At 38.7% G+C, this 15,415-nt stretch overlaps 3 protein-coding genes across 5 annotated transcripts in view; 1 reads left to right on the forward strand and 2 right to left on the reverse strand.

Annotated features, from left to right (window-relative positions):
* Positions 1-15,415, forward strand: part of LOC131448858 (receptor-type tyrosine-protein phosphatase H) — a 29,855-nt gene that overhangs the window by 2,967 nt on the left and 11,473 nt on the right. The gene's annotated exons all lie outside the window — the stretch shown is intronic.
* syt5b (synaptotagmin Vb) lies at positions 1,471-8,906 on the reverse strand. 2 transcript variants are annotated; one of them, XM_058620816.1, is made up of 9 exons: positions 8,766-8,906; positions 7,380-7,632; positions 5,478-5,653; positions 5,309-5,407; positions 5,044-5,211; positions 4,656-4,823; positions 2,894-3,011; positions 2,640-2,773; positions 1,471-1,815 (listed from the first exon to the last, which is right to left on the reverse strand). In XM_058620816.1, exons 1-9 carry the CDS (start codon positions 8,871-8,873, stop codon positions 1,606-1,608), a joined length of 1,434 nt encoding a protein of 477 aa, XP_058476799.1. In that variant the 5' UTR covers positions 8,874-8,906; the 3' UTR covers positions 1,471-1,605. The 2 variants fall into 2 exon arrangements, with proteins under 2 accessions (XP_058476799.1, XP_058476800.1); XM_058620817.1 differs by having other exon boundaries at positions 7,380-7,619; positions 8,766-8,840.
* Positions 10,630-13,523, reverse strand: zgc:56095 (Ferritin, lower subunit-like). 2 transcript variants are annotated; one of them, XM_058620821.1, is made up of 5 exons: positions 13,414-13,523; positions 12,028-12,131; positions 11,783-11,929; positions 11,568-11,693; positions 10,630-11,097 (listed from the first exon to the last, which is right to left on the reverse strand). In XM_058620821.1, the coding sequence occupies exons 2-5, from the start codon at positions 12,127-12,129 to the stop codon at positions 10,948-10,950; spliced, it is 525 nt and encodes a 174-aa protein (XP_058476804.1). In that variant the 5' UTR covers positions 12,130-12,131; positions 13,414-13,523; the 3' UTR covers positions 10,630-10,947. The 2 variants fall into 2 exon arrangements, with proteins under 2 accessions (XP_058476804.1, XP_058476805.1); XM_058620822.1 differs by lacking the exon at positions 13,414-13,523 and adding an exon at positions 12,896-13,323.

Here is a 15,415-nt window from a genome sequence, read left to right on the forward strand (position 1 = left end):
TAGATAAGGATAGAAATGATGTTGGATGACCCGGTCAGAACAAGAGTATTTCTGTGTGGAGTTTGCATGTTCTCCTCGTATGTGCGTGGGTTTCCCTCCCACAGCCCAAAAAACATGCAATATGAGAATTAGGTAAATTGGACACTCTAAGGTGTGAGTGTGAGAGTGAATGGTTGTTTGTCTCTATGTGTCTCCCTGTGATGGACTAGTGATCTGTCCAGGGTGTCACACCTTCTATCGCCCTATGTCAGCTGAGATTGGCACAGCACCCCTCGCAGTAGAAGGTGGATGGATGGAAGCGTAATGCATCAGAGGTACTTGCTTATGTAATCTGAGAGAGAGAGAGACTATACAAGATGATGCAACTCAAACTGGGACAAACTCCTCCCCACCCCCCTTTGTAATCCATGCTTGATCTCAAGAGGTTTATCCTCATGAATAAAAATTTCAACACACAGATATTTATCAAGTCTATAGATACAAGCAAAGGTTACAGTTAAACAGAAGAACAGATGGACTCACAATAATATAATGTGACACAGTGACTACTGGTGGGCCTTGGCAGTATTGCAGGTGAACCTCAGAATGAATTCTCCCACTTAACAAAATCTCTCTTGTTTCTCATGTCTTTTCAGGTTTTGACATAAACTGAGCAGGAAAACCCAAAATAACTCAACCAAACTCAGACTGTATTTCCTTTACCTCTAACTCATGGTACTGCAAAATGTATGCAATGTAAATACAGGGCCAGCATTGCTGATACTATTTCCTTAAAAAAAGCAGCTTATGTACTTTCATGGATGGGAGAGCAGTGTGTGGAGACTTATAAAGTGAACACATCATCAGTATTTTCTATTTATTCTTTATTTTACCAGGAAAAAAAGCCACAGCAGCAGCACAAATAAAACAGGATGTAGACATAAACAACGTCAACAACAAACAAATTAAATTAAATTATAATAAATGACAGAGTTTTCTTTAAACATAAGACGTAGAGCATCCCTACTGATGTCTCGACTTCAGGGTTGTGTAATTTTTCAGAAGAATACAGAGGATCCTGAAAATACACCTTTTATTAGGCCCCTGCAAGAGCACACACACTAGCAGATACAAGGTGAAAAGAATAGGCCCAAGTACTGAGCCCTGTGGAACTCCACAATTAACTTTTGTTTATTCACAAGTTGAGCAAAACCAACTAAACAGTGAATTAAATGCAGAACGAAGACTATCACTGTCATTGTAATCCCCTATAATTATGATTTTATCCGTCTTTAGTACTAACTCGGATAAGAATTCAGAGAACTCTAATAGGAACTCTGAATCAGGTGCAGGTGCATGATAAACAGTGACTCAGAATAGTTTTTTGCGTTTCCCAACTAGGATGAGAAAGACTGAGAATAAGGCTTTCAAAAGATGAAGATGATCTAAATATGTCTATTTTTAATTTAAGTTTGGTTAATAGGTGTCGTGTGGGAGGAGGGATTCAAATAACAAAAAACAGATACATCACACCAGCACTTGTACACGTGTTGACCTTAAAAGAAACTAAATTAAATTGAGGAAACCTCAGGGTTTAACGCAGATATAAGTGACACTGGTGCAACTCTAACGAGGTTTTGCCTTCAGTGCAGTATCAATTTCCTCCTCTGTCATGAGAGTGTGCCACTGGGCGACTGGGCGTCTGGGATTGGCCAGCATTTCTGACCAGTGGCGCAGGCCAACCCCTGTGGCTCCATAACCCATGAAGGTCTTTCCAATGGGGTCATTGCTCCCGAGTTTATCATAGTCAAACACTGTGATGACCACCTGCACTTTCTGAAAACCAAAAAAAGGAAAAGAAAAAGATTATTTTTCACCACATCACCAATCTATTCCATACGGCCCTCCACTTAATATCAAATTATAATGAGTTATTGCAAGAAGCAAAACCAGGAAAAAAGTCAAAAGACAACTGTCCAAACAAAGAGTGCTTGGATAAATCCAAGGGTTATGAAAATAAATGCATTTTTTATTGTCAACTATTTCTTCTTCCATATCAAAACAAACACTTTTATTTTGAAATTCTAACATAACACCATCACAAATGTCGTTATTGTGATATATGGTGATTCAAGTTTAAGCTCCAATCTCCCACCCCTACTAAGTTGTTTTGTTCCCCCCCTGACATTAAGTGGCCCTCAGGTCATTTTAGTTTGAAACCCCAGATTTAGAGTGCATCTGCATCTGCATCTGCATGTTTTTGCACTGTGGAAGGAAACCAGAGAACATGGGGAGAACACGCAAACTCCACACAGCATGGTGACCTTGTTTTTAACCACATTACCACTGACCTATATGTTTATTTAAAGTGATAAATCAGGTTCTTTTGAAATCTGGTTGAATCAGGTACGGACATTGTGTGCAGTAGCTTCCCTGCTCTGAAAACCTGACACATGGAAACTCACTCTCACTAACATTGACAGTCAGCAGGGACACAAGAAAAACATTTTTACTAATTCAAAAATAAAATGTATGCATGCATCATGAGACTATAGCCCCCTTTTCACCTATGGTCCCAGCTCGCCTCAACTTGGCACGGCAGTTGGTTTTCCACTACAACATAATTTGTAGTAGGGTTATATTGTGATATCAGCGCCTACCTGTATCTGCTCAAAGGGAACCTCAAAACTGAAGCTTTCATTGAAATAGGGGTTGAGCGTATTCTTCTTGACCGTCGTCTTCTTCTTCTTGATGCGTTTTCCATTTTGCTGCAGAACAATCTTCACGTATGGGTCTTTGGAGAAATGGGGGTGGGGGTGGGTGTTAGTTGTGTTTTGTTGCGCAGTTTAACTTCTTCACACCACTGAGGTGTGATTTAGATAGTTGTGATTAAAGAGTAAGAGAGCAGGATTACCTGACAAGCCTCCCACGTCCATTTTCTTCAGATTCTTTGCCTCCATGATGTTCACTGTCAGTTTGCCGGCGGTGGGAACATACCGCAGAGATATGCAGATGTCGCCCAATTTTTCTTGCTGAAAAACATCACAGTGTTCCATCAGATTTAATGCATTTATTAAACCATTTTTCTATTTTTAGAAAATGATCATGTATTCATTATATATTATATTAAAAATCAATTACTACAATAATCATCATTTTATATAATTAAAAAATCACTTTTAATCACAGAAAACTATTAATCATCCTTGAAATCTTATTTCAAATAAGCATTTGTCCCATCAAACTGCTGAACCTTTGTTTTTTTGAGCAGTAGAGACTTCTCTGGTACTTTTTGTGGGCACTTCTTTGTATTTTTTGTCATTTTTCAACCTGTGTGCAGTCGTCTCACTTTACGAGCACAATGTTGCCATTGTCTCCGTTTGTCTTGACGTAAAATAAATCACTTCCTGAGTGCAGCACAGCGACACCAGACTAAACACTAAAAACAGAGAATGTTGTGACTGAACTCATTTGACAATTACAACAGGGTAAAAGAGGAAAAAATAATTAAGCTTTAGAGGATAAAGCTGTAATATTATGAGAAAAAAAGTTGCAATATTACCAGTGTAAAGTTGTAATATACTGGAAAAAGTTCCAATATTATGGGAGAAATGTCACTATATTATGAAAAAAAAGTCACGATATTAAAAGAATAAAGTTGTAATATTACCAGAAAAAAGGTGGAATATTAAAATAAAGTGCCAATATTATGAGGATAAGGACGTACTATTGTAAGAAAAAATTCATAATATGAGCATTAGGTGCGACCTGTATCAATATGGAGCATCTTGTGAAGTTATACTCTGGTTTGAGCTTCACAACAAAGTTTTTGGTTACATCAGCATCAATACCGGGACAATATTGTTTATTCTGAAGAAAGAATCACACAGACTTTGAGGAAATCTTTCTCTTTTGTTGCAGTGATCGACTGCAAGGCTGACGCTGGTTAGCTCTTCAACGAGGTTTTGTAGTTTCTTTAGAAACAACTGGATTGATTATTAACATTTATGACAAGCACGGCAGAAAGCTTATATTTGGTTACAGGACAGTCTACGGCGCAACGATGGATAAGGACGGACTTTTAGGCGGAAAGTTTCACTTTAAAAAGTTACTCGACGGCTTGTTGGACAAAACTAAAGTGTGTGTGTGTGTGCACGCGTTGTTTCTCTCTCTCCCTCTTTCTCTCTATGTAAGTTTGTGCACTCTCTTCAGTGTCCAGCAGTGTTTTCTGTGTGTGTTGTAGTTCTCTGTGTAAAGATTTACTAACTTGTTATATATAAATATCAAGATGCCTCTTTTTGTGCCAAATAAGAACTTCACAGGAGAGAAACTGTGTTTAAAGTTTAAAGAAATTAATTTAAATATACTTTTTGTGTTGATTCTACATTCATTCCATGGTTTTATATAAATAAATAGCTTATAAGCTTCAGGTTTATTTTCACGATTAATTACAGAAAATTGTGTGATTAAGTAGTTAATTATTTTTAATTAATTGACGGCCCTAATTTTAATTTTTTATTTCCTTCAGTATGATAGTATAATATTGTTTTTTTATCTATATTGTAAAAAAAGTTTAAAAGTTACCTATTACAGCTTTAATAGTCCTTGAATCAAAGTAGCCTAAAACCAGGCCGGATCAACAGATTGACTTGAAATGGAAAAGTCATATGTCATACCTCCTCCTTCTCACCACTCTCCAGGTCTCGCCACTGTTGCATTGGCTGACCCATGTCAACACTGTTCATGGGAATCTTTATCTCACCAATCATATCATGTTTGGAAAAGCGGTCAAAGTCGAAAACCTGCAGCACCAAAGTCTTTCCACCCAACTCTGCGTATGGGATCTACAGAGAGGAGAGAGGTCGTCACATCAATGCACTGTAGCACAGTCGCACAGCCACACATTTAAACATGGTCGTTTTAGAGAGGGATACATGGACACACACTACTCAAGATGTGAGAGTGTAAAGACGAGGGGAAGTTGAGAAATCAGCCAAAAAAGTGACACAAGAGGAAATAAAAGAACATAACCTAACAGCAACAATATCAGCAGCCACATAGTACCTTGAAAATGAAGGTTTCATTGAAAACAGGACATAGGTTTTTACGCTGGACCTTGGTCTCGTACTTCTTTTTTTTATCCGGTAACAAAAATACTTTGACGTAAGGATCTGACGTTCCCCCCATGTCCATAGCAGCCAGGTCCTGAGCCTGGAGGATGCCCACTATGAGCTTCAGAGGAGGAGAAGTAGATGTCAGAATGATCAGTGGAGGTTTCAGTGGTCATGAAAATGAGAATATGAATGAATATTTTGTCTTCACATTGGACCTGGCAATCTGTAAAGTTGTAGTCCAGGGAGAACTCCAGTTTGCCCAGCTTCTCCTGCTCCTTCTCCTCTTCCTCCCCTTCTTTCTTCACCTCTTTCTCCTATTAGACAGAACATTTTAGCTCTTCATGAAGATCAGAGTGACAGATATGTGGGAATCACAGTCTCTACCTTATCTCCAGCCTCTCCATCGCCTTCCGTTGCCTTCTTGCGTCGACCAGTCTTCCTCTCTCGTACCTTCTTTGGCTTTTTCTTTTTCCCAAAGCATTTTTTGAAAACACAGAAGACACAGCACGCCACCAAAACCAGGACTACCACAACGATGGCTCCTATCGCCCACATGGGAACTGGAAAATACAGAAACAGTCAGATCAACAAAGTGGACGTCTGATCACCGTATGTCCTCGGTGTGAGGTACTGACACACATGCCGCTGTAGAACCCACACGAGCCAAGCTTAAGAACATGTGTACCACTTTATCTAGCTGTTTAAAAGCAAATTTGTGTCCCTCACTCCTCGCACCAAAGCCCATAGACAAAATCAGTGATTTTATTTCCCTGGTAATTGTTGGAGATGAACACACATTTTTAGGATTGTTAAGTCTTTATAACTGATCTACAGTTCGGCATTGTTCGGCTTGATTCTTGTGTCGGACGTCTCTTCATGTGACGGCACTCTGACCAATCGGTGACCGTAAGTCTGGTGACGTCATGCATAGTATCGCCTCAGGGCGCTTTGAACCTCGCCAGAGCAGGTACTAAAAAAAATGACCTGGTACCAGGTTACTATGCTAGTGGAAAAACAACTTAACCGTGTTGAGAAGGCGAGTTTTTTGTTAAGTGGCTAAAATCCGTTTTTCTTTTTCTTGTGTCCCCACTGGTAGTCGTGTTTTCAGTGAGAGCGTGCGTCCATCCCATATGTCAGGCTGTTATTTGCAGCAGGGGGCTCGTTTATGGGTCTCTATAGTACCTCATACATTCACTCGTCAAAAAAACTCAACTTTAACATTCATATCAACTAATATCCCAACTGCCAAATGCTACAAATGACTGTAAAAGCGACGAGACAAAAAAAAAGAAGAAGCTGAGTTTGATGTTTAAATTCATAAAAATGTATCATCATCTTCATGACAGTGAAATATGACAGTAACCCATGTGTTTATCTGGCACAGTTTGCTGAGCCTGCATGTTCCTCAGTAACACCCTGCTCCACAATCAGATAACAACACATGGCTGCAGGGAGTGTCTCTGTTCAACCACAGCCGACAGCAGCAGCTCCACCACGCAGCAGTTTATCATTAGGAGCTTACGGCGAGGCATCAACAGTAGCTGTTAAAGGAGCAGTGTGCTAAACTGGGACATGAGGAAACACATATTTTACGTACACACTTCAGGACCTAAAATAAAGTGGCACAAGCCAAGTCAACAATACCTTCAAAGTCAACTTTATTGTCAATTATTGAAATTTAATCCAAATAATATAACATTAAATAATGAAAGTGAATGAAAAGTGAATAACATGTATAAGAAATATACATCTATGTGTACACAATATGTATGTACACATCTATGTATATACAGGACTTCTCCACATCTAATCGTATAAATAGTATGATCTCAATAATGTCCTTTTTAATCTTTTCAAATGGGAAAGTGAAAAATAAAATCCACGGCGAGAATTTGGCACAGATTAGTTGTTGATTCAAATTAGTTATGTGGTGACTTTGGTGTTGAAATCCTTTGTTTGGATTTACGTCAGTGACCAAATGAGGCAGCAGAACATCAGCAGGTCGTGTGTCCCCGTCCCCCGACCGCTACGCTAAACACATGATTTTCTCTATGGAGTTTGGTGCAGGAGAGTGAGGAATCTTCAGTTACCGATTATATAAAAGGCTGTCTAAAAACTGAACTATCACTTTAAAGGGAAGAGGAAACCGTGCAGCCTGTGCAATATCTGGAAACTTCACAAACCACTTTACTGTCAGAGATACCAGACAAAATACTCGGGGTTGATTTCCTCCTGCATAAAATAAATGAAGCATAGTAATTTGCTGGTTTTGTTGGTGTGATTTACCTGGCAGGTGCGTGATTTCATTCATGAACTTTTCCTTCATGTGGCTGAAGTCGTGTCCAGGGTGGAGCTCTGAATTGGAGTGCTCATGGTGGGATTGCTCATGGTGGGATTGCTCATGGTGGGATTGCTCATGATGGGAGTGCTCATGATAACCTGGCTCAGTACTTTCCTCCGGCTCTGGTTCAGGCAACTCTGCGGCCCTCAGGGCCCGGACACCGGTGCTGACCAGTCTCATGTCAGCTGTGAAAAAGGCCTAATCAGAGCAGTTATTTACACAGTGTTGCTTTATTCTTCCTCTATTATAAGATAGCACAACTTTGTATGCCTACTGTGTAATCCTTCATCCAAGCGTTGCAATACAGTAGAAAAGCACAGGATATCTGGAAGCCAGATGCTCAGCATGGCTGACCTTAATCCCTCTGTTTCTCTCTTTCTGTCTGCCATCTCTCCCCCTCCCTGTATCATCACATGATGCTGTCACTCCCCTGTTCATCCCATCCCGACCTTCTCTCATGTCTGTCTCTGCATGCAATCGGATGAAAATCTGGAGACTTGGTCAACAATATTAATCCAAAAATCCCAGATCCCTTCAAAAAAATGCTACATTTCCTCACCTAGAGCCACGTTTTGAAGCACAGAAAGTACAAATATTGGAGCCAAAATGCTGCTTTTGTCATTCGTGTATTTCATTTTAACAGCATTGTATTTGTCACATACACTGTGCATGATGTAACAGTTTAGTGACAAATCAGAAATGTATTAGAGGAAATAGTCTCTCACCAATTTTGTTGAAGATGCTTCATAGAGACAATGCTGACTGAGATAAAACACATACTATATAAATAGGATAGGACAATATTACTGTGCTGCAACGATGAATCAATTGGATTATTAATTGGTTACTAAATAAATCATCAAATGTTTTGATCATTGGTGAATCAGTTTGAGTGTTGTTGTTTTTTAAAATTAAAACACGCTTTTTGATTTTTCAGCTTCTTAAAAGTGAATATTTTCTGGTTCTTTTGCTCCATATAACAAAGAAACCATTTTGGTTTGTGGACAAAATAAGACACGTCATCATTTTGAGGTTCTGAAATCGTTACATTTTCCAATGTTTTGTGGATCACGAGATTAGTCGATCAACAGATTTGGATGGATGGATTATGAAAATAACTGTTAGTTGTAGCAATGTAGTGATGATCATGCTAACAAGACCTAACATCGATTGAATATCCTCATCAAGTAGATGTGATCAAAGCCAAATGTGCTTTTACTGTCCAACAAAACTCATTTTAAAAGTCTATCGTCTCTCATTAGTTACATTTTGTTTTTCTTGCACCTGCATCAAAACAAAAATATTTACAATCTCGTGCATTGTCCTCTGACCTGATGATATGCTCCTTCGGTTTCCTCTGATGGATCAAACGTTGACTTGCTTTGGCCTTGCTGGATTCCTTGTTGACTCTGACTGGCTCTTTGCAAACCTTTTTCCATCAGAGCTGAAGCACTGACAAATCACTGTTGTGATTTAATCCCCCCCCACACACACACACACACACACCCACACACCCACACACACCACCACCCGTCCGCCTCCTGATATTAGGACACTGAAAACACATCCCTGACAGGTGTGTGAGGAGCTACGTTGCTGCCTCACTGTTTAAACATTTCAGCCACGTTGAACAGTTTCAGAAGGAAAAATAACTCAGCTGTGGTGGTTGTGTTTATCCATTAGACTGAAGAGATTGTAATGCATTCGGCTCCTTGCTAATCCCCTCAGCATAGCTAACCATGACAGTTTGCACTACTCGTGGTAATTCCAGCCTCCCCATCATGTGGCTCACCATTTTACTGTAAAAAAAACCACACATTTGTCTTTAGAGCACTGTGAACTGTAATCCTCGAATGTTGTAAACATCTCATGTGAAGGAGTAGTGAACATGCACAACAAACTTGTTGAAATGGTCTGCTTGATAAGAGCCACAGCTTCATGTCATGTCCCAGGAGAACTTGGTATGTTTTGAAGCAGATCCAGCTGGTTTTCTTGGACTTTTCCTAACCCTCTTGAATTCACCTGCCCATTATTACACAGTTGATAAAGCTGGCACATCTTTCCCAATGTACAGTAGCAATGTGTTGGGAGCTTCAAGATGGAGCCAACATGCATCTTGGATGGAAACCATATGGTCCTTTGTTCAATGACCAAGAGGGCCATAAAACTCTATCTTTCACATCAGTGTAAAACCCACCTCACTGGTCAGTATCGCTCGTACAACAATGCAGTATAATCCAGTTATATTTTTCTGGCACCACGAGATCAGCTATACATTTTAAAGGAAGATTATCTGAAACACCGGCGACACCCAAATTCTGAGAACACTATTCACCCCATACCCCGTCGACATTCACGGTAGTAGTTATATTTATTTACAGCGACATAGAATATCAACTAGTGGGAGATAGTCATGTGCCGCTTCTGAGGTGTATAAATGTATTGGATTACGAACGTCGGATCCCCACTGGGACATATGACAAGCCGCACACATCGCTGTCTAAATCAACTATTGACGATATAGAGATAGCATTGAAAAATGACCAACACCAGTATATACCATTTTAAAAACTGCTGCCACAAATATTGTGAGGGATGTGGTGTCCAATATAACCCAACACTGAGTATCAGGACAACAAGAAGGACACGGTTTGGTTGTATTAAATGAGGCTCTTCAAAAAGACCACTGAATAACAGATTCAGGTCCCTTGGAGTTTTTCATATCGGCTAGCGGTGAGGATTACTTGGATTTAAACAATACTTATTTGTACACGCGACTGAAAATGACCAACGCTGATGGCTCAAACATCCCTAACGACGCTGACATATGATTTATAAATTACCCGGGATGCACCCTTTTTTGTGGGCATAATGCTGGGAGACTGTCTTATAACACAATCTTCTAATACATATCCATACCGGGGGATACCAGGGTCACCCGTGCATGAGAATCAACAATCAACTGTTTAAGTTGAAACCCCTGCTGCTGCACCTGTAATTGTGTCAATGTTGTACATGCAGTTCTTAATCTCACGGTCACTTAATATGTAAGCAAAGTCCCACTGTTATCTTTACAGTGTTCTATAGGCACAGATGTGCTGTAACAGTATGTAAAGAACGCATAGCACATCAGGTGTCCACCTGTTTAACAGTATAAGATATGACTTAGGGAGAAAAACAAAATACAAAACAAGGTATCATAATTTATCTTTATTTGATAGCACCATAATCATCAAATTTCTTTTTGTCTTTAAAACCTCTGACACGATGGAATGAACAACACATGATAAAACTGACCTGAGTTGTTTAGCTTATGAAAACAGTTACTTAATGTATTTCTCAAGAAAAAAAAAAGAGGTATTTTTCGTTACTTTGCTTTTAACTTCTCTATTGCCACTGGTACAAGAATGAAGTTTGGTCTAGAGTGTCGTGTTGTAGTTTTAATGGAAGAAAATACACACTGTAAGCAACGGTTTCCATTTGGAAACATATGTCGCTGTGCTGCTGTGACCTTTACAGAGTGTGTTTGTCAAAGAGGTATTCGCCCATCGATCCCTGTGTGTCAGACGCAGTCAAGCGAGTCAGGCTTCCGATGTAATCGCCCAGCTTCTTAAGGGTGTCATGGCTGTCCTCCAGGAAGTGCTGCTCAAGGAAGTCACACAGCTGCAAGAGGCAAAACACAATCAGGAGCAATTCGATTGTCTGATGATTATAAAAAAGTTGACCAGTTACTGTGACTTTTTGAAATAAAGTATATTAGAAAGATAAAAAACTAATGTTTAGTTAATGATTGCATTTATGAAAACACATTTCTACTCCATGTCCAATAGTTAGTGGACTGTGTGTGTTTGTGCTTGAGATAGAGTTCCCACAGAAGTGACAAAATTGATCAGGGTCTTTGAATGCATCTCGTAAGCTGCTCTCATTAGCTCAACACAATGTGAACCCTGCATTACTTTCACTAGTTCTCATGCGCTGGAGTTTCGAATATTTGAATATTCAACAAATAATACCATGAAATATCATATTAGATATACTGTTTAACACAGCTCTTTGCAACAATGTAGCTCTTCTGCCATATTCACAGCAGGCTTAGAACAAGTTGTGGTGACTGTATGATTCATAACACGTACATGAGGGTCAGTGTTGACACCCGCTCTGGAGTGCACGTCAAGAACAGAGGTGTTGAGGGACTTCTGGTGGTCCAGAGAAAAGGACATGGCATCGAGACCACCTCTCCAATCCTCTCTACTTGGTTTCTAAAACACAAAGTGTAGATTTGAATGGAACAGCAAGTACACCAATAATGTTTAGAAAAGTTTTCTGGAATTTAACATATTGGACTTACAGCAATAGTCTGGAGCAAAATACGGCCTCCTCTCACGTTCTGATATTCCAGCAGCTTCTCAGCTTGTTCCCTCTCTTTCACTGAGCGCTCCAGGAAAAAACTGGAGAACTTTGGCAGGGCAACGTCGTCCCTGTCAAAGTACATCCCCTGAAAGAGTTGAAAAAAGGGGATATCAAATTTAAGAATTCTGTGTATGAATATGAATATCTGAAAAAAATTTGAAATTATGTGAATAAAATTTGTACCAGAGCAAGGTAGGTATAGGATGCATTGAGCTTCAGGTTGATGAGTTTGTTGATGTCTGCCTCGCTCTCTGGGTGGAGGTTTTGTTTAACCACAGACTGCATTTCTGAAAACAAAGAAATAACTGAAATCAATGCGATTGATATTAAAACAAAAACACTAGAGGTCAACCAGCATGTTTTTTCTATGGTTCATTTTCTTACTAGATAATCTTTTGTTTTAAAATTAGGACTGCAAAGATTAATCAGTTAGTGCATAGTTAATCATTATTAAAATAATTGAACTATTATGATTGATTCATTAATTTGAGCATTTTTTTTTAATAATTAAAACAAGCTCCTTCATTGTTTTGCATCTAAAGTGAATATTTCCTGTTTTATTTACTCCATATAACAAAGAAATCAGTAAAACCGATTCATTTGATGTGAGAACAGAAACACAAAGTGAAATGTTTTAACATATTATTGCCCAAGCAAATATACGATTAATTGAGAAACGAATCGTTAGTTGTGGCACTATTAATAATAATTAATGATACTGTCTGTCTATCTGCATTTTGAGTCTGCACTTCAGTACGGCCCTTTAAATATTAAATATATAAATAAGTACATGAGACAGGTCATTAAAAAAAATCTACTTTGTCCAATAAACTTTTGGATGACTAAAACATTCAGTAGCATTTATCAAGTTTCTGAGAACTTCAGCAAACTTAGATAAATAAGTAATCATCGGGTGACTGCAAAAATCGGCATGATTAATTGGCCTGAAAGATTAATTGATGTACCTCATGCAACAACAGCGCCAGTTCAAGAAGAAGCCACTGCTTTTGACTTCAAAACAAGCAAAAAGAGACAGAGAAATCTTTCTTACCTCTTCTTTCCACAGCCAGTCACACTACTGAACACTGTCCTGTGCTGTGCAGGGAGCTAATTACACCCCTGCGGTTCGTCTTTTTGCTTTTATGCAACCCGTGTTTAGCTTCTGTGAACCATTACCCAGAGTGTTGTCCTATGCCGTGCAGACAGTGGATTTGCTGGGTTGTCTCGCGGTGAGCGAAGTTCACACTAGCACTTAAAGCAACTCAAAAACACGCTTCACCGCGCATTTTGGTGACTCAAGTGTCTCTTAGGTTGAAGATTTAAATGGTCTATGTTACCTGCCTCCAGGTAATGAAAACCCAGTGGTATAGAAACATGTATTGTTTTTTTTTATAATGCACCACGTATGGAACTAACGCCACATAACAGCGAGAAGTAGCAAAACAAACAGATGCTGATGCTATCTGACTGTCTCTTTGTTAGCAAACGTTAGCCGAGTTAGCGCCAACTAAACATGACACGTTACACGCTGCTATATGTTAATGTTATCTTAGACGTGTCGTCGCTTACCTTCGCCGTAAAGTAACGTTACTCCACTTACTAGCCAGCACTGTGGCTGATGACTGCTTTATCTTCTTGTTTACTCCCAACACTGAACTACTTTGCTCGTTTATTTGTTCAGTACAAAACAGTAGCTCTACTGCCATCTACTGTCTGGAGTAACACATAACATGTTTGTGACAGGGGTACTGCAGACTTAAACAAGATAATTGGATTCAGGTCATAAACAATTGGTGTAGTATTGATAATACAAAACTTTAAAAAATAAACAGAATGTAAATTGAGTAAAAAATAAAATAATAAAATACCCAATCAAAAACATGGTTTCAGGGAGGAAACTGGGTGCCTTTTATTTATAAAACTTTAAAATTGATGGAAGTTGATGGCTGGGCTCACAGGATCCTCAAATGGATCCAGGGACGTGACTGTGTTTAAGTAAATGCATATGATGTTATTTTTCAGTGTTGTGCATCACAAACACAACAGATATAAAAGAAGCAAGTGCAGTCGTAAAATAACATAAACACGAACAAAAAACAATGCTACATGTTCACACTGGTCAGACTGTCAAAGCCACAAAATAAGTAAACAGTTCTGCCTCGACAGTGACTGTGCTTTTAACACCAGACTTAAGTGCTTTCCTACGATGGAGTATTAGGGTCACATTAAGGAAAAATAAATAAATAAACCAACTATCCAGACTAAATGAAATTCCTCTAGACTAGTTTCTAATCTACATAAAGCCTATTTAAAAGCACGAGTATCAGAGTTAAACAACAGGTAACTTCAGATGTACTGACATATAGCACTGAGTTAAATAAAGCTTGCACTGTCTCTTTGAATGTATTAATATTTTTATCAGACACTGGCTGTAGCTGTATTTTTTATGTTATGTTATTGCAGTTCATTATTGTACAATTAAATGTGAGTTATTAATGATCAGTTAGGAGAGGGTTTGAGGGAAAAAATCTTCAAGTGTTCTAATCAATACCATAAGTTAAAACAAGATCGAGGGTGTGACTAAAGAAATGAGTTGGTTTATTCACATGTTGAGTAAAACCAACTGATTCTAACAGTGAATTAAATGCAGAACTAAGACTATCGCGGTCAACATTTACATGGATGTTGAAATACTCTACAATTATGATTTTATCTGTCTTTAGTACTAACTCAGATAAGAATTCAGAGAACTCTAAGAGGAACTGTGAATAAGGTGCAGGTAGACGATAAACAGTGAAGCAGCCATTTACTTAGTCACTTGTCACAATATGAGAAAAGTGCAGAGGTTATGAAAGGAGGATATGTTAAGCATTAAAAGTCAACACCAGTGGAATAAAGTTACCAGTTGACTACGTCTTGCCCTGGGTTGAGAGGAATCTTTGCGTGTCAACACACAGGAGGCACAACCCACAGTAGAACAGAGGGATTCTTATGGGTCTACAAACAGTTCACCAGTTCATAATATGTGAGGAGTTGAATCAGTCAACACTGTGATGAGGCCTTTACCGTTCACCTCAGACCTTTGGGTGCTGCGTGCCTTCCTGACTCTCTCTCTCTGGGTAAGACTTGTGTGTGTGTGTGCTTTCCTTTGGTCAAGACAATGTAACTCTGAACTGAAGAGGAAACAATGCAGATAAAACCACAGTTAATGTAGACACTGTGAAAATTTCAAGACTCCAGATGTTAAGAAGAACGAGTGGGAGCTGTTATAAAGTTTAAAGTTTAATTTTATTATTAATTATATTATAATTATATTAAATACTGGAGAAGTTCATAATGCTGTTTTTTTTTTGTATGGATGACAAAAATGCTGTTGATGATATTTTAATTTTAATTAATGGTAGGACAATTGTCCTAATTATTTGTATTTATCTTTCAATTCAATAACCATTCTAGACCAATGTTTGCATGCTACAATACCTTCAAAGTAAAATCCAGGTAATTCAATAATTACTAGACTACTATCAGTGTAACACCTTCACATAAAAAGCTTTTGAATCAAATCTGGAAA

The sequence above is a fragment of the Solea solea genome, chromosome 21 (genome assembly GCF_958295425.1).
Source record: "Solea solea chromosome 21, fSolSol10.1, whole genome shotgun sequence".
NCBI classification, from domain to species: Eukaryota; Metazoa; Chordata; class Actinopteri; order Pleuronectiformes; family Soleidae; genus Solea; species Solea solea.